This window comes from Zootoca vivipara, chromosome 11, assembly GCF_965207765.1.
Source record: "Zootoca vivipara chromosome 11, rZooViv2.hap1.1, whole genome shotgun sequence".
NCBI classification, from domain to species: Eukaryota; Metazoa; Chordata; class Lepidosauria; order Squamata; family Lacertidae; genus Zootoca; species Zootoca vivipara.
In genome coordinates, this window is record NC_142594.1 from 40,736,830 (window position 1) to 40,764,350 (window position 27,521).

A 27,521-nucleotide genomic window follows, 5' to 3' on the forward strand; every position below is an offset into this window, starting at 1 on the left:
TGCCACAATTACCGGGACATACTATGCTTCACTGCTGCAGAAATTGCGGAAGGCCATCAAAATCGAGAGGCATTGTATGCTGACCAAAGGTGTCCACCTCCTGTAGGATAACGACCCGGTTCACAACTCGCATGTTGCTCAGACGGAAGCACGGTCCTGTGGCTATGAAATCCTTCCTCACTCCCCTTATTCTCCTGACCTCACACCATTGGACTTCCACCTCTTTCCAACCATGAAGTTATTTTTGAAGGCCAAGCATTTTCCAGACAATGAAATGCTGATTTCTGAGGTCAGGTTGTGGCTTCTGACGCAACCTGCCGACTTCTACAGACAAGGTCTCCACAGCTGCATAAAGCAAAGGGGGAAGTGTGTGAATCTTGCTGGTAGCTACGTAGAGAAGGACGTCAGGGGAAATCTTTAATGAGCGCTCCTCATATACACATCTAAAAGGTTCTGGAATGTCCTCTGGGAACCAAAGGAGAAATGAAAGGTTTTTTTTACCATGAATTCCTGTTACCATTTTATCTTGGAGGGCATTCCACCCACTACTGTGTACTCCAGCAGACTATGGTTTTCCTCCTCAGGTTTATGCCTCTGTATACATTTCTATGAAGTAGGGTGGGATTCCTGGGAGAGTTTTCTTTCTGGCTTGTTTCATCATCTGCCTCCTGTTTCTTCAGCTGTTCAGTTTTGTGCTTCAGTTATGGCCTCTCCTTCGGGGTTGTTGTTTTTTAAAATATATATTATGGCTGCTTTTGTAGTTCTATTCTGGTAGCCCTTCCCAGATTGGGAAGATGATCCACATTTTTGGATCCTGCCTGCTGTCCACAGGGAAATACTATCCTGAAGGTTCTGGAATGTGCTCCAGGAGTCACAATGAACAGGAATTTACAGGAAAGCCTCCCTTTCTCTACTTCCTCAGCCACAGGTTTATTTTATACTTTGCATTGATGAAGCAGATGTATATTCTATTGTAGCAAAAGGAAGAACAAAATAAAAAATGTTGAAATATAATAGTAGAGAGTTAGTAAGTGGCTAGCTGTTTTTAGTCAAGGTTTAATGGGTCTATCTTGATTGAACACCACTACCGGTAGTGACTTCTTCCTGCCTCTCAACTCTTTCATTTTCAGCATCTTATTTACTTTGTCTTTTCTTTTGGGAAGGATTCAAGGTCCTGGGGATTGGATGGGGGATCAATTAATCTTTTCAGTGCTACAATGAAGCAACTGGAGGTCACATGCAGCAGCCCACATCCAAGATGTAAACTTCAGTGTGGTATCCTGTGGCCACAATGGCTCCCACCATTATGAATCTGTATTGCTATGATATCAAGTATTTAAATTCTCCACAGCAGAGTTAATCTACAAATGGAATATTCAACTGCTGCAAGGGACTTCAAGTTATGCAACATGGTTGTGTTTTTTTAGGGGGACAGGAATTGTATATTGGACCTATTTCATTTTATTCTCTCCATAACATGTAAATAATCTCTCTCAGTACCGAAAAGCGTTTTACGAACAACTGGCAAACGGAAAATTAGTTTACCTGAGCCATCAGATCAGCAGGAATTGAGACCACAACTTTCAGGGCTGCAGATACACATAAGTAAAGTACCTGGTAAGTACAAAACGTGTTATCTAAAGTATCGTGTGTGCTTCCAAGGATGCCCCTTATACTGTGCATTATTTGATATGGTTGCTGAGGACCTGAATGGGTTGGGTTATGACCCTTGTCACGTGACGGTGGCAGGAGAGCAAAGAACCCTGGGGACTCTAATCTTCTCTCAGCTAAGTGTTTTTATCTTCAACAACACTTTATTTCTACAGTCATACCTCGGTTTAAGTACGCCCCGGTTTGAGTATTTTCAGTTTAAGTACTCCGCGGACCTGTCTGGAACGGATTAATCCACTTTCCATTACTTTCAATGGGAAAGTTTGCTTCAGGTTAAGTATGCTTCAGGTGAAGTACAGACTTCCGGAACCAATTGTGTTTGTAAACCGAGGTACCACTGTACCTTTTTACTGTTCCCTCCTATATACTTTCACTGTCTAGTATTGTGTGTATGTCCATTTTCAAACTTTGCTCCTTTATTTTCTTTCCTCCGCTAAGGTTAAACAAACAAACACACACACACACACACACACACACTCCTGCTTCTTTCCGTTTTGCTTTTGCTTTCCCTTCTCATTTCCTTGTTTCCTCTAATTGACTGCAGGCAAGGGATTTTTGTTTTTGTTTTATTGATTATTTTGGATCCTTGAAGTGCCAACAGTTTCTCTATCATGCAACCATTGGCCTTCTTAACTGTCCTCTTCCATCACTGGCACCTTAGCAACAGTTGCTGCCTCGGGCAATTCCTCAGCAGCGTGTTTTGCTTTGCACACAGTTGCCTCTTTATAACAGCAGGGGCTTGGCAAAATGTTACATTTCACAAAAGGGTGGGATATGATGCAGTTGCAACAAAAGAATAAGGAGAATGTTGTTTGTGGTGATATTATACTCACAAATTGAAACATTGAAGGCAGGTTGAAAGATTAATAATGCGACAGGGAATGCATCATCAAATTTCTTGCTTCATTTGGTTCTAATTGTCCATTTAAAATATACATTAGACAGAATGCATTACTGGGTGTGTTTTTAAGTTTGCTTTATTTGCTATGTATAAATATTGTGTTGCCTTTAATGTCTATTTTGACATGAATGGAGAAAATAAATGTGGAAAGTTTATTTACACATTAAAAATATAACATATTCAGAAAATTAGCATGACCTTGCTGAAAGTGATTAAAAGTGTATTGTATAATATAATATGAAATTGCAAGGCTGCAGTCAAGGATTTTTGTTGTTTTTGTTTTTATCTTTCAGTTAGTGATTAGTTTGATTGAAGCTGGACATTTAGGTTCATAAAACAGAGTGTATGTTTGTAATATGCCTGTTCACTCTGAACTCACACTTATGAAATCCATGCTTGGGCACAGCTACAGTAGCTTCAGAAATTTCTAGAATGTAGCCAAAGATATTGATGTTTACCATTCTCACACACAAAGGAGAGGTACTTGTGCCTTAAGAGGTGGGATTTTTGCCTTCCTCCTTCTCAGGCCTCTTCAAGCCACTGTGTGGACAGATACCATGGAGAATCGCAGTTATTGAGGTCACTGGCAGCTATGTCACACCACTAAATGTCAGATAGGAGACCAGATGGATCTAGTCGAGAAAGCTATCAAAGGGGGAGGAACCTGGTAGAGATAATAAGAAGAGACAATGGCTGCTGTAGTGGTTCAGTTCAGAATGACCATTTTGCAGACATGGAGCAATCTATCCCATGTTCTCTTCTCTAGGGAAAAATTATCCTTCTATCAGCATTATGAACAGTGTAGACTATCTATCGTCTTGGCCACAAACTTGATATGGTGCAGTAGACCAATTCATCCTAAACAGATTATTCAAAGTGTCCATATCATGATAGTAGAAATCATTCAGATGTCTAGGAGAGTAAACCCTCTGGTGGAGATTGTAGTTAATTGAGCAGCAAAATTGTTGTTGCTCCTTACGTTTAGTCAGAATTTCCTTTCTTGTAACTTGAATCCATTGATTCCGGACTTGTGCTCCAGAGCAGGAGAAAACATGCTTGCTCCATCTGCCATATGACAGCACTTTAGATATTTGAGGATGGCTATCATATCTCTTTTCAGTCTCCTCTTTAACTGGCTATATTGCTTTGATATATTCCAATAATCTTGTTACAGTGGATAATCTAGAGAAGAGCCTTACTTATAATTTGTCCTTTGGGTTATTGTATAATGTAATTCCAACCCCCACCTGTGGACCCAAGAATGAAAGCCTATACAGGTAGAGAGATAACAGAGACTGAACTGAGGAAGAAGATTTGAAGATATGTTTGTTTAATATTTGTAGGCTGGTAGATCCTTTGTGAATATAGTTCATTGGAGAGATTCCCTCTGCTATCATATTGGTTTTTCAAATTACATGAGCAATTTTCTATTTTTAATGCAGTTCCATTAGTTAAGGCTCTGTTTGGCATCTGCTGCTTTGAAAGGTTTCAGCTGGATGATTGCCTGAGGGAGCAGAACAGTCTTCACTGCTTTTTGTTTACACGCCTGAAAATTACACTGAGCTATGGGTTACAACTCAGTTACGGTACTTTGGACTGGTACTATAAATAAGTCAAAGGACAGCTTACCTATAAGGATCCAGCTGACTGTTCTAGAAAATCATTTTTCATGTATGGGTGTATAATAGATCCTGGAGAAAACTTATTTGTATCAACAGTTAACTTTGTGTATGAATATTTTTCTCCCCCATTGCGCAATGGGAACATATAGTGGCTAACAGAATCAAGCCTAGCAGCAAAACAGTATATGCAGGATACGATACGAAAGTCCAGGAGGAGCAAGACCAACTTCTAAGTAAGTCTTATACATGCTTAGCATGTTCCCATGTGAAATGGGACACTGTTGAAAATCAACTTTAAGGAGGTAATGCACATTTAACCATAGCCTTTATTATGACAATGTATTAACTCTACCCTTTAAAACATTTATATCATTAGGATAATATTGGGGTGAGGAATTTTTGAATCTGATGGGTGGTGGTTGAACCTTTTAGATAAAGCACCATGTGCAGTCCCTTCCACAACATGCACAAGATCAATAGGTATAAGAAAATCCTGCTGCTAAAATTATGCATGCACATGGTGCTTACTCCAGGCAACAGAATCTCAAGCACATAGAAGGCACATAGTCCTGATATCACCTGGTGGGGATTTGGTACTGACAGCACTGTGGGTAACTTACAGTAACTATATCCAAGGTAAATCATTAACAGTGCTGCCGAAGGACCACATATTTTGACAGAGAACAAATACCGGTATACAATAAAATATGAAATAACATATCCATTAGTCATGCAAACATTACTGTGCAGTAAAAAAATTCCTTCAGTAGCACCTTAAAGGCCAACTAAGTTTTTCTTTTGGTATGAGCTTTCGTGTGGTATCTGATGAAGTGTGCATCCACACGAAAGCTCATACCAAAATAAAAACTTAGTTGGTCTTTAAGGTGCTACTGAAGGATTTTATTTATTTTTATTTTTACTCAGACCAACACGGCTACCTCCCTGTAACTATTACTGTGCAGTGTAAACCTTATTTTATAGATCAAGAACAAATTACTTGGCATCTTGTATTCTTTGTCATTTATTGGTTGTGAATTGTCAGTTGTTAGGCTTTATATTAATAAGCCCTTTTCTGTGTCTGTCTTTGCAGAGAAGGACATAGAACTGGGAATAAAAGGACGGCTTCTGGAAGAATTTCCAGAGAGCAAAGTATCTTTGCCACAATTGGATAGTTCTACTTACCTTCATGCAAATTCACACAGACTTGCTTGTAAGTAATGATTAGTATATGTGTTGGGATATGGGCTTGATGAATGAGTCAAATATGGGGTCCTGATTTAGGTAGAGAACAATGGAGTATTAAGACCAGAGTCAACACACAACCTGCCAGACAAGTGTAGATTAAAGCATTTTATTATTTAGCAAGAAAAATTTGACAAACATCCTTCTCACACTACCAAAGCTTAAACATTTAAAAGGAGAAGACATTTTTACAACTCTGGAGGTGGGACCTCTCAGTCAGAATTGCTTAAGACACACATTTCATAGTTTCAAAGCTGCTCTAGGCCCTGGATTGATGATGCCAAAATTTTAGCTTTCAAGTTTGGATCTCACCTTAACCTATCAGACTCAACTAGAACAATTTGAAATTCAGCCTTCCCCCTTTCCAGAAGCATTTAATCATCAGACAAGCTGAATATTTCAATACTTTTCACAAAATTGGTAAATTTAAAAGCCTAAAAGCAGTTAGCAGAGATTACCCACCTGGAGTTTTGGATAGTGGATATGCAGAAAAAATTAAATGTTTTTAGAATGTTTTTTGAATTAAGTAAACTATTTGTTTTGTTTCAGTGGAGGCTGCAATGCAAGAAATATTAGAGTATAACCAGAATTTACTTCCAGGCCATAGAACAAATCTGCAACAAGCATTACACCTTGCAAGTTATCAATTACAACAAAAACAGCTACAACAACAACGTCAAGCCAATGCGCTTGGTAAGGAATGGGTTAATAGTTTGTACAAATATGGCATTCAGACTCCTTGTTACATTTCCAGTTACCCTGTGAGCATGCTGTTATCATGAATTTTTTGATCAAATTTCTGTGCAAATATTTTAAATTATTCACATATTTTTTCCAAAAAAATCACTTCAAAGTAACCTTTTTTCTGATTATTTGAACTGTCGTCTTCCTGAATCCACCCTTGCATCTCCTTGCAATGTGACGTTTAACATTTCTAAGTTATTTTTTAAACAGAGATGAAAATGTCTTGATTTCTCACTCTATTTTATTCCTCCCATCACCATTTGGATATTGTCTTAGAATGCTTTACTTTAAAAGACCACCCAGTGCATTCATAATCATAATGATACCTCCCTCTAGATCAGTAAGCAGTACCTCCCTCTTGATCAGTAAGCAGGTGTATATTTTAACAGCTTTTCATGGGAAAGGGTGGGGGGGTACCCTGTTCTCCAGACTGAATCTGCCTAGTGTGCAGTAGAGTCTTTTCAAGCTCCCAAGAGCTTGATTTTTCTATGCTTCTTATCCCTCACCAGCCCAACACATCCTTAACATGGATGAGAGGCCATTTACATAGGGAAGGGAGGGGGCAACTGTTGATCCACAGCTTTGAGTGAAAGCTTTGTATTTTCATGGCTTGGGGCAGACACATGGATTGGGCTGTGTGTGACAGCATAGTTACAGAAAGACAAACTATGGCAAGATGCTCAGGCCTGCTGCAGCCTTCTCAAGTTCTGCTACCATAATAAAGACAAGACTCAGCAACACTGAATAGAAGGGCTGTTTCAGAGTTGGTCCAAATCACTCCTTTCCATATAGGGAAGGCAAGGGCCAGGGCCAGAGAGACACCATCTCCCCAAGGAACAAGTTCTAGGATGGCACACTTTCTAGCATTCATGGAAAGACCAGAAACCTGCAATGAGATGAGCCAGAGGTGCAGATCTTTGGGGCATTAAACTCATGTGAATAACAAGTGGGGGACATGAGACACAATTTCATTCTGCCAACACTACTTCCTTTTTAGTTTGTGGGATGTTGTATCCAATGGAACGGGTGTTCACCCTGTCGCGAGAAACTAGACAGGAGCAAAGACTTGTGGGAAGTAGGCTGGACTCTCTCAGTTTTTCCTCCTGTCTAGACACAGACAGTACATTCCTCCTGGCTTTCCTGACTCAGCTAAGTTTTTTACTAGTTTCTGAACCCCCCTTGTTTTCTTTAGGTTTTCCTTATCATCATTTTTGTTTTACAGTTCTTTGTTTGTCCGCATGTTGTGGTTTCTTCCACAAAAAACCATTTATGTTGCTCTGTACGTTTGGTTGTTCTTATTTGCCACCCTTCTTTTATTCCTTAGTTATTTACTTATATTACCGTACTTATAGCTACATTTTCCAGAACGGGTGCCCTTGTCATGGTGCCAATGGCCATTCAGGCATGGCAGCCCTCTTTCAGTGCACTCTTTCTTTTCCTCAGCAGCCTCAATGGCTGCTGCCATTTCTCTAGGGTCATAACTGTATTTATTTATTTTGTTCTGGTGTGTGTGTGTGGTTGTCTGCTACTTGTTTGACTGGTGGTGTGGCGTTTGCGTTCTCCTGCCTTGATTTAAAAACGGCTTGGCCACCTCCTCCCGGTTCGCTGTTTTTACACCGGCAACGGAGTGAGTGTTCCTATTATGTCCCTGCCTGACTACTTCTATTTGCCTTTGATATTGAGCCCTGACTGCCTCCTGGTTTGCTTTGGAGGAGACAGAGTGCCTGCCCCTCATCCTTATCCTCCTGGTTGGCAGCTGTGACAAGGAGAGTGTGTGTAGCTGCTGTTTTCCTCCACTCCCAGTCCACAGTGTGGCAAACAGTGTGTGGTTTGGCATAAGGCTTTTGCCTGCCTGTTTTCTCCTGGTCCATTGAGTGCAAATGGAGACCTTTGGGCTGAATTTCTATAATCTTCCTCTTAACAATAAGAACAACAAACATTATTGAAATATACTCGGAGTCGAGAGTGAATTTCATGCTCTTTATTCAGCTCATAGTCATCAAGGAGAAGAAAAGAAGAATGGCTCTTTTCCCAAAACCATCTGCTTATACATGTATACATTATTTACACAATGGGCCTTGCGTGATTGGCTACTTCAGGGCTACACCTGTGGGCCAATCAGGTTGTGGATTGACTTCTGCCTGCAGCCTGATTGGCTGCTCCTACAGGCCAATCGGGTTGCAGATTCACTTCTGCCAGCCGCCTGATTGGCTGCTCCTGCAGGCCAATCAGGTTGCGGATTCACTTCCACCTGGAGTTGGATTGGGTAGCTCCTGCGGACCAATCAGACTGCTGATTCTGAATCCTATTGTTTTAGGATTCAGCTCAGTACATAACAATTATCTTCCCAAAACAGGAGATGGCTGTGCATTACTGTAGCTGGAAACCTGAAATGCTGTAGCTGGAAACCAGAATATATGGCTAGATATCACACATTTTTTTCATTTAAAAAAGCTATTATTATTTTTTACTTTCTTAGGCTTGCTTTCCATTAGAATAATTGGATTGTGCTGTCTCTCATACAAACTGTTTTGTGTTTTAATTTTCAGCTGAAAAGTTCAGAAATATCCCATTATTTTTTTCCCCACCACCTGGGACAGCTAGGTTCCAGGACTATACTATACCAGGTCAAAAATCAGGTAACCTATGAAGTTGGCTGTATATAAAAAAAAATCCTACTTTTTTTGGGGGGGAGTGTACCTCATTCATACTGTAGGTTGCATTTGTTCTAGTAAAAACCATGTTTGATAGTAATGTTCCAAAGGAAGGGCAAGTTCAAGGTGTTATACAAACAATTACAACAGAACTTAATTCATAAAAACTCTGAACAAAATCCTAGCATTCCTAGCTAAAAATATACACCTCAAGTGTCAAAAGCCAGGGTAAAGTAGTGTACCATGGGCATGCTGTACAATTAAGGTACCAGACACAGGTTTATAGGGAAAGAAGCAGTCTTTCAACTACTATTTGGGGCCTGAGTCATTTAGAGCTTTAAACACTAATGTGAGCACTTTAAATCAACCCAGGAAACAAGCTGGTTAGCAATGCAGCTGTTTTAATACAGAGGCTATATGAGATCTAAATGAAACCAGTCAGTAATTTTGCTGCTACATTTTAGACCAATTAAAGTTTCCAAGTCATATTCAAGGGCAACCTCATGTAGAGTGCTTTGCAATAATCCAATCTGCAAGTTACCGTGTTAGCCAATTGCCCTGTTAAATTTATTGTCCCACGCTGCCTCAGAAACAAATAAGGGAGGGAAATCATTTGACTCGATAAAGAAGGTTCTCTTTGCTTTCGATCAGTGGTTCCCAACTTTTTTTGGCCATGCTCCACCTAAGCATCTCTAAAATCCTGATGCCCGCCCCCGACATATAATTCTTATTATTTCAAAAGTATACTCCTATTTACATGGAAGAAGCCTAAAAGGCTTGGTCTAAACAAGCTTCAAAATTGCCCCCCTTAAAAATCAAATTGCCCCCCTGTGAGGCATGTACACCACTTTGGGAACCGCAGCTTTAGATTTATTAGGGAATGGCAGACTATGTCTCTGTAGTCTACTTTATACATTTATGCATTCATAGTCTCACCCTGTAGTCACCAAAAAACGTAAAGTATTGTTATATAAACTGTTTCCATAAAAGTGATTATAATTATTATCAGTTACAAAGACATGTTACAATGTATTCAAAACAACATTGTGTTTTAAGTAAAACACAGTATTATATTAGGTTTTTATATATTTCCTATGCAGGATGGGAAACAAAGCAGTTACCACAAAAAGACTACTTCCAAAAGCTTGCATTATTAAGACGAAAGATTTTGGGGCCAGAGATGAAAGGTAACTAATCTCAGTGGAAAAGTGTTCTATATTCACTTTGGATTTAAGAGGGCAGGTTATCTCCTAAAATTCCTACAAAATGTCAGGGGAGGAGAAAATGTCTTTCTGTGGGTTGGCAGAATGGAAACCTCATACCACTGAAAGGCAAGGAATTTCTGGCTGCTGCAATTTCTATACCGCACTTTGCAGGACAGTTTACAATATAAAAACACCAAAATACATAACATAGTAAGAAACAGAAACAATGCCTCCACCTGCTTTAAAAGGCAATAGAGTGTTTAGTTAGCCAAAGGCCTGGGAGAAGAGGAATGTTTTTGCCTGTGCAAAATGAAGGCACCAGGTGGGCCTTAGATGATGATCCTGTTAGATTTGTAAGTCAGTTGGCCCATAACCTGTTAGACTTAGACCACCTCACACTCCTGCCAAACTGCTGCTGAATCTACTACACATACATATATTCCTTAGAGAAAGGGAGGGTGGATGAGGCATGCTTTAGGCTTGGACTGTCTCTAACCACCCACTTGCAGACATGGGGGATGGGCTGTTCAATACATGGCCAAAGCACTTGGTGCAATTTCACCTTTTTCTCCTAATTACACGAACAGATTGCAGGATCCAGGCCAGTTCATATGAGGACAGGTGATCCTTGAGGAATTTCAGTCCTGAGCCATTTAATACTTTATAGGTCAAAACCAGCATTTTGAATTTAGAAACTAATTGATAGCCAGTGCAGTCAGGCCAGGATTGGTGCTATATACTCAACCTGCCTTGCCCTGGTGAGCAACCTGGCCACTGAATTCTGCATCAGCGGAAGTTTCTCATCTGTCTTCAGAGGCGGCCCCATATATAACACATTGCAGTAATCTAACCTAGATGTTACCAGAACATAGATGACAAGTGACACTGCATTGGCAACATATGAAAATGTTAATTTTAATATAAATATTATGGCAAGTCAATTTAATACTATAAAAGTAACCCTTTCAACTATACAGATAAATTAATAAATATCAGGTAGACTTTCAAATGGTATGATAAAGTAATATGGATTTGATTTGATTTTGTTTTAATAGGGGGAGGTCCTTCAGTCACTCAGGATCAAGATCAAGATCAAGAAGAGGTAAATAACTACAGCTTACCCTAGAAAACTTAACATTTGTGAGATTAAGCCGGACAACATTCCTTGATAGGGATGACTCCTCCTATTGGGTCATTAGAGCCTTTTCATCTTCTCTCCAGAGGAGGAGTCCTTACCATCAGACTGACCCTGCCTGCCGTCAATGAATCTGAAACTGATGAAACATAAATATTTTAGAGTTATCCTGTTAACAGAGCATTCAGTTCACAACCGCAGCAGAGCATTTAGTTCACAACTGCAGCAGGCAACAGATAGCAAAATGAGATTTGCATATAGTAATCTAAAATGTAATCTTAAATATAGGTAGATTAACTCAGTTGTAAGTACACTGAATAATTGTGTTTCATTTTTTAGGACCCAATTGCTATTTCTGGAAAAGGATGCAACCCCTACAAAAAAGTCACCACCTTCCCAGTCATAAGGCAAAGTTCAAAACATAAATGACCTTATTAATGTGTTTTTAGATATTGAGTCAGTGATGCAGCCATCTTATACAATTCATCTTTGCTGATCTGTGAAAAGGAAACATGAAAACCTATGCTGTTGTATGAATTTGTTCTGAGAACTTAATTGTACTGGAACGGCAGTTAAAATATATGATACCTGAACCACCAAAGCTCTAATAGTAGTAATTTTAAAAAATTGTTTAACAGATCATAACTAGGTTGTTTGTGACCAAAGCTACATACATTTTTATTTAGTTATGGTACAACCAACCCCGTAATCAGATGTTTGAAACCAACCAGATCCTTTGCCCTAGAATTGATAACAAAACACAACTACGGTAGATGTTAGAAGTTACACGACACCAACAGGTAGTGAGTACTGCTGTAATTCATGTTAGCTACAGTGCAAAACTTTAGACTATATACATGGTTAGGTAGCCTAGTTATCAGTCAGTTTCAAGTATGCTAAGTAGTAGTCTTGGTTCTTTGGGTATGGAGGATAACATCAGCAATACTGGATTTTATGTTCCTGAAAAATAAAGGTAGCTTCTCCTCCACCCCATAACAGTGGTGGGAAACCTCTGGTGCATAGGCCTAATTAGGGCTGCCAGACCATTTTGGGCATACTACACCCAACTTTCCCTGGCCTGACATCAAATATGGTGTCAGATGTGATAAAGTTCAAGGTACAGTTAAAAGGAAAAATCAGGACTACACTCTTAAGTATGCTCCCAGCTTTTCCTTTGCATCAAATGGCTATGCTTAACTGCCTGGCATTTGAATGCTCATTTTCAACTCGGTGATTATTTCTACCTTCAACACTCACAAAGATCATCTACAATTCAAATATATCAGGCTACTTGGTCAGCCTTTTTCAGTTGGAGCACTGACAGTCACTTACCAGTACATACAGTGAGTGCCTGACTTGCTCACCTTGCTGCAAAGCAGACTACATAGATGTCTCAAACCAAACACTTTAAAGAGACAGGCCTCTGGCACATCCTCTGTTTTATCTCCCATGGGCCACCCGCCACTTTGGACTCCCCCCCCCCTTGTGAAATGTTTTCTAAAGGGAGTTCTTCTTCAATGTCCTTCAGTGGCTCATCATTTTCCTTCTTGCCTGTGGGAGCTTCCCTTCAAACCACTATAACAGGTCTCCCTCAAAGTTAGTTCTTTCTTTCGTGGCAGTTAGCTCAGCTCAAAGATTTTCTGAGCTGGGAGCCTTATCTGTAGCTAAACATTTGAGCACATTTCATAAAGATAGGGTAGTCCTGAGGATGGACCCATCATTTTTGTCTAAGGTTTGTCAAAGCTGCATGTTCAGCAGGAGGTGATCCTACCTTCCTTCTGCCCAAATCCTAGACATCCCTTAGAAAAGGCTTGACTCTCATTAGATGTTCACAAAACAGTGAATGTATACATAAACAGAACAAAGGGCATTAAGTCCACTGAATCCCAATTCAAATCCTTTCACCCTTCCACAATGGGTAAAAAGTGTCTGCAGCCACACTCTCTAGAGATGGATCAGGGCATACATTGCTATGGCCTATGTGTTGCTTAAACTTCCCAGATCATCAAATCTGGCAGCGCATTCCACAAGATCAGTGGCCGCCTTTTCTTCTAATACCTCTCAAGTAGAAATCATTAGAGCAGCAACTGGTCTGTTCCTAACACTATTATGAGGCACTATAAGATGGCTGATATTATTGATATTGTTGGGAAGTGGGGTTTTTGCTTGTTTTTTCCTTACTTGTAATGTGAGAGTCCGATGACGGTACAAGCTTGGCAAGTCCTCAAACTGGGAGCCCGCCCACTTCCCAAAGAGCTGTTCATTCCTGCCTTCGACACCAGAGGGAGCCATAGCCCAACACAGTGAATGCATGGTGACCTCACAAATCTACTCTTCATGTGAGTACCAATCATACATTTTCTGTCACTGTGCTTAGAATGCACTCCTGACTTTTCTTTAAAAATTATTGTTTTATGCTATTATGATTGGTATTTTTAATATTATTCTTATTGTTGTTATTAATTTTTTTAACCACCCCTCATCTGAAGAGCACAGGGCAGTTCACTACATAATTATGAACCGCTTTGGGACCCAAGAGCCCACAGGTATGCTATTTATTCAGAATAAGCACTTGCCCCAAAGCAAGTCCGAGTTCTCCCAGCATTAATTCTGCAGCATTAATTCACCAAACAATTTAAATAAATATGGCTTCAATCTTAAGCCCCATCTGGGAGTAGCAGGGGTGAGCAGGCGTACTCAGGGTAACCAGGATGGAAGGTGGAGGCAGACAGATTTTGCTGAAGCAGCTCTAGGCCATCACAGGACAGAGGCCCAGAATGGGTTCACTGTCAGTAGCTAGACTGGTTTAGGAACCAACAGGTCCCTGAGTGGCCCATTTCCAGCCCCCAAAACACCCTGCTACAGGGCACGGTAGATCAGGATGTAGGATTGCACTTCAAGTGTCAGTTTCCTGCAGCAGTTGAAGAGAAGTATGGCATAGCACAGGGCTGGCCAACATGTCGATCGCGATCGACTGGTAGATCCCCAGGAGGCTTGCAGTCGATCGTTGGCTGCTTTTCCCTAGGAGCACCTGGCCCCGCCCCCATCTCCTTCCTGCATTTTATGCTGCTCCATGGAACAAAGAGCAGAGCTTCTGCATCCAGCGCACCCTCCCTTTCCCAAAATTTAGCCTGGGGCTAAATGGGTTATAGGAGGAAAAGAGTACAGGAAGGAGCCCCGCATGCATCCGAACCTAGGAAAATGTGTGACGTCTCTTAGGAAACTGCGACCTTAATCGTTGCTAAGAAGCAGAAGGGGAAAGGTTTGTCTCTCTCTCCCCTGCCCCTGGTCAAAATATGTATTTCCCTGCCCTACCACCCTCTTTCCCCCCTTTATTTTCTTAAATATCTCCCTCACCCCACACCCCAGTCTTCCATCCTTGCAGGCAGCATCTCCCTCCCTTACCCCACACCCCAGTCTTCCATCCTTGCAGGCAGAATCTCCCTCCCTCACCCCACACCCCAGTCTTCCATCCTTGCAGGCAGCATCTCCCTCCCTTACCCCACACCCCAGTCTTCCATCCTTGCAGGCAGAATCTCCCTCCCTCACCCCTCACCCCAGTCTTCCATCCTTGCAGGCAGCATCTCCCCCCCCTCACCCCAGTCTTCCATCTGTGCAGGCTGCATATCACCCACCCCCTTTCCTTGTCCCTAAAAAAAGCTCAACAACTTTGAGCCGAACCCCTAAAAAACGGGGGTAGATCACTGCCAGCTTTTAATTCTGAAAGTAGATCACAGCCTCTTGGGAGTTGGCCACCCCTGGCATAGCAGTTTCCAGCAGCTAGAGACTTCTTTGGTAGGAGGTAACCACATTCAAACCTTGCTCAGCCATTTAGCTCCCTCTCAGCCAATAGCTACTTTGCAAGTGAGTGTGAGCTTAACCTCTTTCTGAGCTAATTTTAAGTGTTAGAAGAAAAGGAAACCACAGAAAATTATTAGCAGTTTAAGTGCAATATGTTACTCAGAAGTTGTGGGTGATGGGAAGAAGGGGGATGGGGAGGAAACCAGTTTAAGAGTATGTTAGCATGCACACACAACTGGTTCAAACTGCAGTTAATTGCAATGGACTGAAAACATCAAATCCAGGCTTGTGATGTGAATGTCTTAACCCACATGTGTGTCTACCACACATGTATTTCCTTGACATACAGCTCCGAGAGGGGTAGGACCCTTTGCATGGAAACACTACATGTGTCTGTTAAAAATGTGTGTGGCTTTAATTCTTATGCTAAATAAAGAACTTGCACACCAGGAATTAGAAAAAGATTGGTTTATTACACTGAACTAAAGAGACTGTGTGTTTGGATGCTGCTTCAGAAATCAATATGACCATTCCTTTGGGGTTTAAGTACAATTTGTCTCCCACTATGTTCTATGAAGAGGATTTCCGAGCGAGGTAATAATGTAACACTCAAGTATTTTGTACCATTGTTTCTTATTCCTGCTGCTTTTATTTCCTTCCCGAGATGAGTTTGACATGACCTTAATTTTGGGGAAAACACAACTTTTATCTCTACAATTCCTGAAAGCGATCTTCATTGTCTATTTGAAGTCTGCTTCCTGCCAACAGGAGGTTTCTGACCAATCCTTGTATTGCCAGGTAGATCTAGTTTTCTAATATTTTATGCAACTCGTAGGGGTCAGGTTGTTAGCTGCTCACTCAGAGGTCATCTTTGAGATAGGAGCTTGTACCAGGGTCACAGCTAGTAACAAGTCTAGACTAGGCCCCATTGTTACACAAGAAACTCTTGCCACAGAAGATATTACAAGAGTGAAATTTGGTATCACTTTTCCAGGACACAACAGTGCACATAGACATCATGGGGCTACAGTTATGTCAAAAAAGTAACATGGGTGTCATCACGCACAGGTCTGGGCTGGAAAATCTAATGCTAAACATTGCATTTACTTGGAAGTAAACCCTGTGAAAATTAATGGGAGTCACTTCCAAAGGGTGACGCAGCCTCTAAGCATGTTCATTCAGAAGCTTCTGAGATTAACCTTTTGAATGCATGTACTGCCACGGTTGTAGGCAGCCATTAATACCCTCCCCATCTGTAGCCAGCTTTGGCATGTCCAACCTTGAGAGCACCTTCACTTAAAGAACCATTGGGCTTACTTGTAAGTTATTTTTCTTTTGAGTGCAGAAATGCTCTCCAGGCCTCACTATGATTGCTTGACAAGTTTCTGATTTGATCTTATTAGGGCTATTGATAAATTGCCTCATATGTCCAGAGCACTCAGTTTTTTTGTTTTTGTCCCATTTCTTGTCGTTCTTATGTTGACTGTGGGTGGCTGCATATTAGAGTCATGTAAACAGGTGGAGGGGGTGTGCCTGGCTGAGAGCAAAATGCCAATTCAGCTGCAATCCTGCCTTCAAGCTCTAAAGCAGGCATCCCCAAACTGCGGCCCTCCAGATGTTTTGGACTACAATTCCCATCATCCCTGACCACTGGTCCTGTTAGCTAGGGATCATGGGAGTTGTAGGCCAAAACATCTGGAGGGCCGCAGTTTGGGGATGCCTGCTCTAGAGAAATCTCACCTGAGAACATATTCACTCCAAGAAAAATACGCTTTACAGGTAAGCCCAATTTTTCTCCCTCTAGTGCAGGGGTCCCCAAACTTACTGGTCCCCCGGCTTTGGGCTGGTTCCTCCGGCGCTGATTGCACAGCAAGCCGGAGGGTGGGGGAATGCGCTCCCATATACGTGCACACTCGTTTTTTTCTGGTGTGGTGCAGCACCGGACATGGCTTCTGCACAATTGCAGGCGTCATTTCCGGTGCACTTCCGGGTCAGCGCGGCACCAGAAATAGCTTGTGCGCATGCGTATGGATGGGAGCGTGTCCCCCCACCCTCCGGCCCGCGCGTGCGCACAAGCTATTTTTGGCGCCGCACCGACCTGGATGGGCAACCACACAATTGGCTCATGTGGACCGCATCCGGTCCCCGGGCCTTTTTGGGGACCCTGCTCTAGTGTTACATGAAGATTAGATTATTGTTACTATATAACTACAAACAGAATGTTTCTCCTCAACATTTTGATTGTAGTACAGTGGTACCTCGACTTCCAAAGTCCGCTAACCCAGAAATATTTTCGCCGCGCGTGCGCAGAAGCGGCGCATGGTCTGCAAAATGGATGCTTCAACTTCCGAAGAGTGCCGCAGAACGGATCGCCTTCGGAAGTCGGGGTACCACTGTATTTATTTGCAAGACTTTGTCTTTTTAGAGATTCTTAGGTCCCGTTAGTATGCTTAGGATTAAATCTCAAAGTTGCTTCTCAACAAAAACTTGTATTTTGTACATAATAATTGTTAGGGCTGATCTATTTTAATTATTAATCTAATCCTTAACTACCTTTTAGTGTTCAGGTAAGTTATTTATAGTAGATAACTCAAATTGCTTTTACCTCAATCTGACAATTTTCTTCAAGGGGTACTAAGTTACAAAGCACAGAAAGGAAATTCAGGTGTGATGTTTTAAAAGATTTTTTCTTTAATAAATAACTTCCATGATAGCACTGTAAAAAGTGAACATTTGTTAAAATAAAAGGCACTTAAAATAAGAATGTGGATAGTATAGAACACATGACAGAATGGGCAGCGGCAAATATACATGGCACATCAAACAATGTTATCTCAGAACTGAAAGTCATGTTACATGACAATTGTGCAGTCTTAGCTACAATATGAAGGTAAATTTACAGCCAAGACTGCAAAAAAGTTGTTTTTACAACAATCATCTTACACAAAATGAAATCAAATACATTAAAGAAAAAGGTGACAAAGCACCAGGCTTTAACCTAAACAAAAACATTAGAAAAACCACCACCACCAATGAATTAAGGCCCTTATGCATTCAGAAGATGTATTGGCAGACTTCTTTTCTGTACCAAAGTCAGGATTTGAGTTTACAAAGTAAAATTATTTTTCGGTCACCATGCAGCAATATCATAAAAAAGAATGGCACAATATTAAAGCTATTATTCTGAATGTATTTCCCCCCCTATTTCTTATACATGACCCCTGACAGTTTAAAATGCATCTGCACATATTAAATTGTCTTTTACATCATGATTTCTATCTCATTAAACTTACTGCATCAAGTAAGGTTAAATCTTGCGATAAGTTCATTATTCACAAGCTAAAGTTAATTTTGTAATTTACAAAGAATTATTTGGCTTGCATTTTAACTGTGCAAACCAAAGCCCTGATGTGCCTATAAAGAAAAAGAAAAACTGATCTAATATTAATACTTAATGGCTAGGCAGAACCCTTATACTGGTTACCTTAGGCATTTCACTCCAGATACAGGTCAGAAAGGCACCATGTGACCTTAGTTGAGGTGGCTATGCAGTGTCAAGTTTTCTTATCAATTTCCTGGCACTATTTGCAAAAAGAAAAAAACCTTCAAAAAATAAAAACAAACTGTACAATTTTTAAAATCTGCATAGAAAACAAACCTATATGTAATGTAATGAATTAGTAAATTCATTGCGATATTGCTCTAAAGCTATGTTACTGTGACTACAAAACTGCTACATTGCATACAGTGTTGTGGAGTTAGAAAGCAGTTGTAGAATTAGAAAGCAGTTTTCATTTCCCCTCATATTTAGGATTCACCACGGTTGTCACTGCACTCTTGTAGATAGGATTCTCGCCCTAGAAGAAAAAGAATTATTAATATCACAAATGACATAATAAATCTTACTATAAAAGTATATTAAGAAGCTCATTTACTGGAAGCATTTCCACACACAGTCAAACCAATCCAGAAATCCATGTGCATGTTTGACCCTCAACTCTTGCAAAGGATTACTGGATTGCAACAGGCAAGTACATGAAAAAATAGCTAAAGATCATCTAGCAGCTTTAGCTTTTATGAAGCATCATGCCTTGTATACTTTTTTAAAGAATATGTAAGAGGGTTAACACATATGGATGGCAAATCTATAGAAACCTACACCTGTGTGAGCTGAGAGGGTTAATAGCTCAGCAAATCGTCCTTGTGTCACGGGGCCTGTTCTCATGTAAACAGGAAGTAGTACCTGTTGCTGTTGTAACTTTCTGTTATATGAGACTGTATGTTATTATTCTGACTGTTCTCTCGCAGTCCACAGCCGAGATGGAGTTGAACTCTCTAGGCTGAGAGCTGCCTTAAACAATAAATCTTCTTCGTTTAATGAGCTAAGGAGTCAACGTGATTTATTTCACAGGCGGAAAAGTCGGATAACGCTAACTGCTGCTACGAGCTGTTATCTGCATTTGGGAGGAAAAATTTCTGGACTTTTGAACAGAGGCTTGAGCAAAAACGAGCCGGACATCGTCTGCTACGCAGCTAGAATTGTTCGTAGGCAGATAGATTTCTCTGCTATCTATTGCCTCACAAAGCTGCGTTATTGATAATTGCCAATTAGACAATTGGAGAATCTAATAACCTGCTACTGTAGTGAAAGCTATGAAGGCTTTAGGCACATGCTTTTTAAGGACAGGTGCTTTAAGCGTTTCATATCTTTCCTCTACAAAAAAGGTACATGGGATTGTACCTGGAAAATGGGTTGCATTTGTACCAATGCAAAACAAAATGGTGGTATCAGGATACTCACAAACTGATTGCAACCTTATTATTCACAGAGCCTTAAGAGAATGGCCAAATAGAGGCTATGATAATTTGACATACAGAAACCTGTGGCTAATAAAGGTCAATGTTTGTCATAATTTTCATTTATAACAAGAATTGTACATACATTTTATTCTGAGACACACAAAAACATAGCACAATCGTGACCATAGCCATTCACATCCTTAGTTACTCAAGGACAGTGCTATCAAAGTGAGTGAACTGGGTGGGCTTACCACTGGCAACCCTTGTGCTACAGATAATGTTTCCACACCATTAGAAAGCCTATTACAAGCAGCTTTGAATTGAATTCATAATTTCTGCATGTCTTGGTGTGTCTGCCAAATGGTCCTTTATATAAAAACATGCAACACATCCATACACATGCATGCTCTGGAATTATTGTTTATGCACTATTCAGAATGTTTTAAACTTGGAGGGGGGGGAACATAATAAAATAAAAAAACAAGAGTAAAACTATTATGTACTTCCAATGTAGCAGTTTATATGCCACACAAAACTATACCAAAGCTTAGTGCAAACACGCAAGTGTGTGAGCTTCTGGAGAGGACATGATGTGCCAAGCAGGCCAACAAGCAACCTAACTAAACATTTATTTTGAAAGGTCAAGATCAGGCATCCCCAAACTTCGGTCCTCCAGATGTTTTGGACTACAATTCCCATCATCCCTGACCACTGGTCCTGTTAGCTAGGGATCATAGAGTTGTAGGCCAAAACAACTGGAGGGCCGCAGTTTGGGGATGCCTGGTCTCAAGATAGAGGCAATTCTGTTGTCTGCCTGCTTTGCTGCCTCAAAGGGGACTTCAAAAAGGCAAAGCAAGAACTCATGGCCATTTTGAGAGCTCTTGTAACATCAATTCATGCCTCTTAACTAGCAATTTTTTCCTGTGAAGTAAAAATTTGCAAGAGGAAGGAAAGACTGTTCAAGGAAAATTAGCAGGAATTTGATAGCAGAGCATTCAGAAATATCTTAGCTGGTTTCCTGGAAGCTACCGTATTATGCCTCTGGTACCCACTTGTGCAGATACTGGAAGAGTGGCAAACAGCATAAGGGTGGAAATACATGACAAAGCCAGCATAGCCTCATGATGGCTTCATATTACAAAGGAAAAGAGAGAGATCAAAAGCACTTCTACCGTCTCGTGTGAAGAGAGAACTACAAGGTCCTCAAGAGATTCATGATGCTACATGACAAGACTGGTACTCTACAGTATGGGTTCCCCTTTGCATATACTTGGAAGCCGCTAACTTCTCTTTCATGGCTTTTTAGGCAAAATTCACTTTATGTAAAAATTGGCCTTCCTTCACTAAGCTGGAAGGATGGCTGAAAGATTAGCAATAGAAAAAGTAGGGGGAAAGGAAAAGGAAGATATTGCATAAGTCAAAGCCAACAGCAGGATCACTCAACACCAGTTACCTGTGATATTTAACTTAAAAATCCAGCAAACACTAGGCAAATTTAGTCTTAAGGAGTTGCATTCAATGAACTTTTACTCAGAGTGGGCCCAAGTTAGTCGGGGCCATTAATTTCAATGGGTATACTCTTGAGTAGAATTTAGCTGAGTACAATCCATGGATTTTAATGAAAATGCATTAAGCAGGGTGCTTAACACTTCTGTTGATGTTAATTAAGTCCTAATACTTCCTGTATTTGACTATAATATGCAAATATGTCAATTTGGCCAGCTCCAGAAGACACTAATCTTGGTCATTTGGCCTATCCCAAAGCCCCCAATAGTATTACTATTCTCAGTTTTCAGGGGGAACAGAGGCCTGCAGGCAGTGCAAGAGAATTCTATTTACCTGCCCCACTTTTTTCAGTGCGGCCCCTTTAAGTGTACCTTGCCCAAGAGCCACCAACATCCTGGAGCTGGAAGTGCACATGTGCTGAATCAAGTTGTTCAGATCTTACTAAGAAGGGGACAGGGCCCTAAAGCGCAACCCTAACTATAGTTTGGTCATTATTTCCCCTCATTTAAGCTCCACTGCATAATTCATAAAAAAGCAGCTGGCAAGATTGGTAAGAATGATTAGTTAATGGCACATACAGCGGACTTTGAAGAAAGTGACATGCACAGAGAAAGAAATAGAAAGGAAAATACGAACGGAAACTTAGAGACCAGCTTTACGTCCATAGTTTGGATTCTTGAAATTATTAATAGGACTCTTGTATATAGGATTTTCTTGCTGAAGGTAGAAAAATGGTCAATGTGGAATGCAGAATTTCCATTTACCAGTTTTCAAATAAGGTTTTCAACAATTCTTTCAAATATGACATTTCAGTAATATATACTGGTAGTATTGTGCTGTTTTCTGTACCAGCTATATATACACAATGTATTGACTCTTAACAGAAACTGTATAGCTCAATTACATTGTAGCTAAGACCCAGGGAATACTTGTGAATATCAAGAGTAACTTAATGCAACCATTGTTAGTTCAAATGCTTGGTCTCTATCTAAAAATCCTGAGTGGCACAATGAAAACCTCAAAACCAGCCAGGAAATGATACACCTGAGTATCTGTCAAAGTTATCCAGTCCAAAGACCACTAGTTTTTATTGCAAAGTTTAGGTAGAAGATCCAGAGAAACACTAAACCAGGCTGTCTGGGCTTTATTCTAGAGCAGCGGTTCCCAATTAGCTAAGTACTGCAGACCTCCTGTTTTGCAAAAGCCAAGCCATGGACCCCATAATTTTTGAAAATTTTGATTTCTCTATGGTAATTTTTGTTATGTGAATTGTGCTGTGGATTACATGGACCACTAACTGGGAACCACTGTCCTAGAGGGATGGATGTCTAAAATGTCAGAAGTGTACAAAAGAATATTTGCTGTATTCTCCAGGTGGTGTGTATAGCTATCACTCACCGTATCCCACTTTGCATTCATCTTTTCCTTCTCAAATTTTGCAAATTCTCTCCTGTCATGAATGATCATAAGTAGCTTCCAAATCAGCAATAAAGCAAGACCAATAAGAACAATTCCAGCAACCACACCAGCAACGATGGGAATGATATCGGGACCTGTCGGGCATTCTAGGGAGCAAAGCAATCAAAGCACAATCAAGCATGATGTAAATCAACAATGTGGAAACAGGAAATATATGTCTGGCCAAATCACATTCTGAATTTCTTCTGCCTTAAGAGTTTAATTTTTGTAGAGAGAACAGTTTTTAAATTAATTTTTCTAGAAACTTAAAGCTCAATACTTTATATCTTGAGAGTAATAAAATAAATAAATGTATGATAATATATTGTTAAGCACTTTCTTATTTTTACTTTGTTTTACTTTACCTTTTCTCCACCTTTTCCACTTTATTTCTCTGCTGAAAGCCAACAATATCCACGTGAGAAACAAAACATACCTGGAGTCTTAACCACGTGGACAATGGCATTGTTGTTTGAATCAACTGAGTAGGTGAAATAGAACCAGCAGTCATCAATATCCTTCTCTTTGCAATGAGACTGTGCTTTATATTGTCCAGGCTGTGGCAACTTCTCTCTATGGTCTACTGGTACCAAAGTAAAATGTGAACACTCTTCTTCACAGGTGTCCTTCTTTCCTCCTCTGTTAAAAGCTTTGCACTGCACACAGTCCCTAATGCAAGTCAGATACAAGATACATCAGTAAAAAAATAGTGTGGCAGTTTAGCATGCAAGAAGAACACAAAAGTTAAACAGGTTGAGTTCCAGTCCTCTTTAATTTTCAAACACAGCTGAAATGGAACTGCAAACACATTTCCCCTACCACTGCATTGGCTGCATCTTCCTTTTTCTTTTCGATATAGCTTCTTTGACCCATTAAGAGAGCATCCAGAAGCCTGCTTAACAGGACCCAGATCACACTGCACTCAGTGGAATAAAGGAGTCCAAGAGAGAGGGAGATGGACACGGATCATCCCTGAGCCTGCTCTGGCTGGACATTCCCCACAGAACCATCTCCCATCAAGCAGCCTACTGAAATTATTCCAGGAGAGGCAGGCGAACAAGAAAATATCAGTGCCTGCTCCAACTGGACTGTAACCTCCCCCACATCCTGGGTCTTCTGCCACCAAGTACTGTATAGAAAGGATCCTGATGAACTATTATATTTTAATGCTGTTGTGATTTTATTAATATATTTTCATGTTATTTCCAAGCCAACTTGGAAGATTGCACCCTGAAAGGAGCATATTAAAAAAGAAAGGAAGAAATTTCGCATTATTTAAAATGAGTTGCTTCTACATTCTAGTAATAGGTATTATAGGTATTCAGCAACTGAACTACAGTGCTGTGAAATAACTGGGTGCACTCAAGTGCAGTTTTTGCACAGATTTAAGATATACTAGTTGGCTTTAAATGGCATCTGCAAGTGCAGGTACCATTTATTTTTTAAACTGAAAAGTTACACACTTCAGTTTACCCAATAAAAAAAAACCCCAAGGCAGTTTACAACAAGAAAACCAATATAATAAAATCATTTTTGCTCCAGCTTAAGAATTTTTTGGGGGTGGGGGTGGGGGGTAGGGGGTGGGGAGAGAAAGCAAAGCAAAAACATGTGCCACAAGAAACAGCTCCCTGGAGCAATTTGCAAATATCACAGCGGGAAGTTATTTTATTATTTAAAAATCCCAAAGCCTTACTTGTGCTCTGCACAAACTCCAGGGCAGGTCGGGCACAATTCACATGTTGGTCCTGTAAATTTGGGATCTGTGCAGTTACAGACTCCACACTTGCAGATTCCTCTGCCATTACAGATTTGCCCATTTCCAGCTACACATGGGGTGCTATCCATGTGACAATCACAAGCAGAGCCTGTATAATTTTCTGCGCATTCACACTCACGACATTTACATTCACCATGTCCTGCAATAAAAAGATAGGTACTTTAGTTTCTATAAAGCACATGAAATTGAACATCAACAATTGCCATAATCTGATTTAATTTGACAGAAGCATTCAAAGTTGATTGTATCTTCCTACCGCCCAGGTAAAGGAATAGATCATGTGACTTCTATTTCAACCATAAGATCCAGTACTGCAAGTCTCTTCCACAGTTCCAAGGAGAGAGGACATGCTGTAGCACTAATCTCCAAAGGCCAACTCTATAGAGACAATGGTGTCCTGTCTGCAGGATGTGAGGTCCACATTGTAGCCCTACAAATTTCTGAGGTTGGTGGAGAACTGCTATAAGCGTGCTTTCATAGGATGAGGTATGGTAAAAGTTGGGTATTGCATGTTGTGGCCATACATGACTTGACCACCTGACTGTAGTAGAGCATAAGACCTTGGTCTGCCTCAGAGGTCAGCAAACCTAGGAACAATGTGCCTTTAGAAAGCAAGGGCAGAAATCATTGTTGCTGAAAAAAATTGAGGTTCATCTTGCATGCTATTATCTAACCACTCACTCTGCTATGTCCACTGGTAGTTTGCTGAGAGTGCTGATTTTAGACTGCACTGTCACCTGGAGCTCAAAATCAGAATTTTCTCCTTTCAAAATGGTGTCAAAAGTTGGCACAAAGGTAAGGGATTAATGGTGTTTGGCAGGTTCCTTCCCATATTATCTTCCTAACCTGTACTGTCCAAAGTGGACAGTTTGGCTCTCTCTGTAACCTCTCAAGTTGCACTCCCATTGAATGGCTCCCATCACAGCAATGGCCGGCATGCAGTGCCTCCAGATCACAAGAACTGGAGGCACTGTGGGCACTGGAAGTCCCTGTGGCGGCCAGAGCAGCTGTATAGGGTCTTTACTTAGTTGTAGGCTTGGTGATTACTCGTTTCCCAGTTGGCTCCATGAGTCAGAAAATAAGAGGAAAAGCAAAAGTGGAAAATAAAAGGGTTTTTTTAAGGCAAAAGGGAATGATCCAGAAAAAGGAGTAGGAAATAACAGAGAAACCAACAACAAAAAAGGCCAAAGGAAGTACACACTGTAGACAGAGGAGCTGCAGCTGAACAACTTGTCCTGGATAAGATAGGACCAGATCTGGTGGTTGAACTCTAGGCCACATGACCCCTGCCTTTTACTTGATGTCTCTTGTAAATTTATAAATTAAAGTCTTGTGAAGGCATACAATAAGGGCTACAGTATGATTCTCTCCTTTTACTAATAGTATTACTGTGTACTGTATTGCACAGCAGAGTATCGCAAGCCAAGAAGATCTCCCAAATGTTAGGCTATCACGTTTAGAAATAGGTACAGGACTGCATCCAAGCGTTCCCCTTCCTCTAGAGGAACTTCCGAATCCACACAGTTTCAAAGGGTCAGTTCATTACCTCCACAAATCAAGCCATCAGATCGATCACAGTTGAAGTTATCACATTCGCAAAACCGCCCAGAGTAGATCTCATTTGCATTCTCTCTCTTCCTGCACACACACTGTCCACAAATACATTCTCCATTGTTGCTACATATTTCTGAACTGTTTGCCGGTCTACAGGTGCCTGACATATCTTCACTGTTTACTTCATCCATGCTGCATTCACAGAGCTTTCCAATACGTCCTGGTTTACACCTAGAAGGGAAAATGGTTCTCATGACTAAACTGTTAACGAAAATCAATGCAAAGCTTTCTTTTCCCTTATATACATATTGAGAAGGGGGTGGGATGAGATATTGGTTCGTAGATACAGGAAACAGTCTCTTTCACGAGAGCATGATTCATCCTAGAGGCAGATGTTCCAAAACTCAAGAGCAGCAGTTTGGGGAAGCTGCTGAATGACTCTTCTACTAATTTCATTGCTGTAAAAATAATATAAATGCTAATTTATTCCAAAGGTGAAATGAGGCACATGCCTGCTTGACACACCAGATATTTATTTTTCTATGCTAGAAAGGTCTTGAAGAATGGTCTGCTACAATTGCACTAAAGAACGGGTCCAATCAGCCTGCAACAGTATTAATATTCACCACTTACATAATAATAACAGTATTCCCCAACAGGACTCAAGGCAGCTTACAGATAAAAATAACACCCATAAAGTACCTAGCATTTTCAAAACACTACTTTCTAAGGAAAGGTAGTCCATGCCCAGCAGGCTCACAATACAGGATACAAGAGGAAAAAGAATTGGGAGCAGAGGAGGAAGTGAGCATTGTAGCACAGTCCTTTCTTGCAGGGAGGAGAAAGGAAGCTCCTTGCAACCATTTCTTCTCTGCCTCATGGGTGTGGGCCATGCTCCTCTTCTCCCTGACATGATCATCTTCGGGGTGTGTGGGTGTGTTGTAGCCTCCCTGCCACCCTCAAATCTCTACTTCAGTTCTACCAGTCTGTTTTCTGTGCCTCTCTCTCTTTGAATGTTTTTGAGGGCCCAAAGGCAGGAAAATTCACTTAAAAAACAAAACAAAACAAAACAAAACTGTGTGGTCAAAATTTCTTTTGGAAATACATAGGAATTTAAAGTTCCTGGTAGGAATAAACAGCCAGTGTTCCAGGGGGAAAGGAAAGCAACAAGGGCCAGTATGGGATGACTGAAGGTACCTGAAGGCCCAGCATTAAAATACAAATTTCATGCTTGCTTGAGGTGCTGACTTGGGTTCCCTTCCCTTTATTCATACGTTTTCCTATATGAGGAGAAAGGACACACAACTTCTCTTTGTGTAAGGGTTATTTGGCACAGGAAGGAAAGAGGTTAAGAAAGAAACAAGGACGGGAAATGGTCCAAGCTAAGCAAACAATGAAGTAGCAGGGGGTAGTGAGAGAAAAATGAAATGATGATTAAATTGACCTGCCAA

At 40.7% G+C, this 27,521-nt stretch overlaps 2 protein-coding genes across 3 annotated transcripts in view; one reads left to right on the forward strand and one right to left on the reverse strand.

Annotated features, from left to right (window-relative positions):
• CCDC7 (coiled-coil domain containing 7) overlaps nt 1-11,775 on the forward strand; it is a 172,071-nt gene extending 160,296 nt beyond the window's left edge. Inside the window, exons 74-81 of the mRNA XM_088654182.1 lie at nt 1,498-1,617; nt 4,344-4,427; nt 5,285-5,404; nt 5,986-6,129; nt 8,730-8,819; nt 9,935-10,021; nt 11,095-11,141; nt 11,514-11,775. Coding sequence (XP_088510308.1) covers nt 1,498-1,617; nt 4,344-4,427; nt 5,285-5,404; nt 5,986-6,129; nt 8,730-8,819; nt 9,935-10,021; nt 11,095-11,141; nt 11,514-11,603 — 782 coding nt within the window. The 3' untranslated portion in view covers nt 11,604-11,775. The remainder of the gene's footprint in view (nt 1-1,497; nt 1,618-4,343; nt 4,428-5,284; nt 5,405-5,985; nt 6,130-8,729; nt 8,820-9,934; nt 10,022-11,094; nt 11,142-11,513) is intronic.
• Nucleotides 11,776-17,643: 5,868 nt separating this feature from the next.
• ITGB1 (integrin subunit beta 1) overlaps nt 17,644-27,521 on the reverse strand; it is a 36,371-nt gene continuing 26,493 nt past the window's right edge. Inside the window, exons 12-16 of one of the 2 annotated variants that reach the window (XR_015946408.1) lie at nt 26,063-26,301; nt 24,433-24,655; nt 23,176-23,408; nt 21,918-22,846; nt 17,644-18,832 (exon numbers count right to left, since the gene is read on the reverse strand). Coding sequence is in view for 1 of the 2 variants with exons in the window: in XM_088654183.1 (XP_088510309.1) it covers nt 18,767-18,832; nt 22,680-22,846; nt 23,176-23,408; nt 24,433-24,655; nt 26,063-26,301 (928 nt within the window). In the remaining variant the exon portion in view is untranslated. The remainder of the gene's footprint in view (nt 18,833-21,917; nt 22,847-23,175; nt 23,409-24,432; nt 24,656-26,062; nt 26,302-27,521) is intronic. The other variant, XM_088654183.1, reaches the window with a different exon arrangement.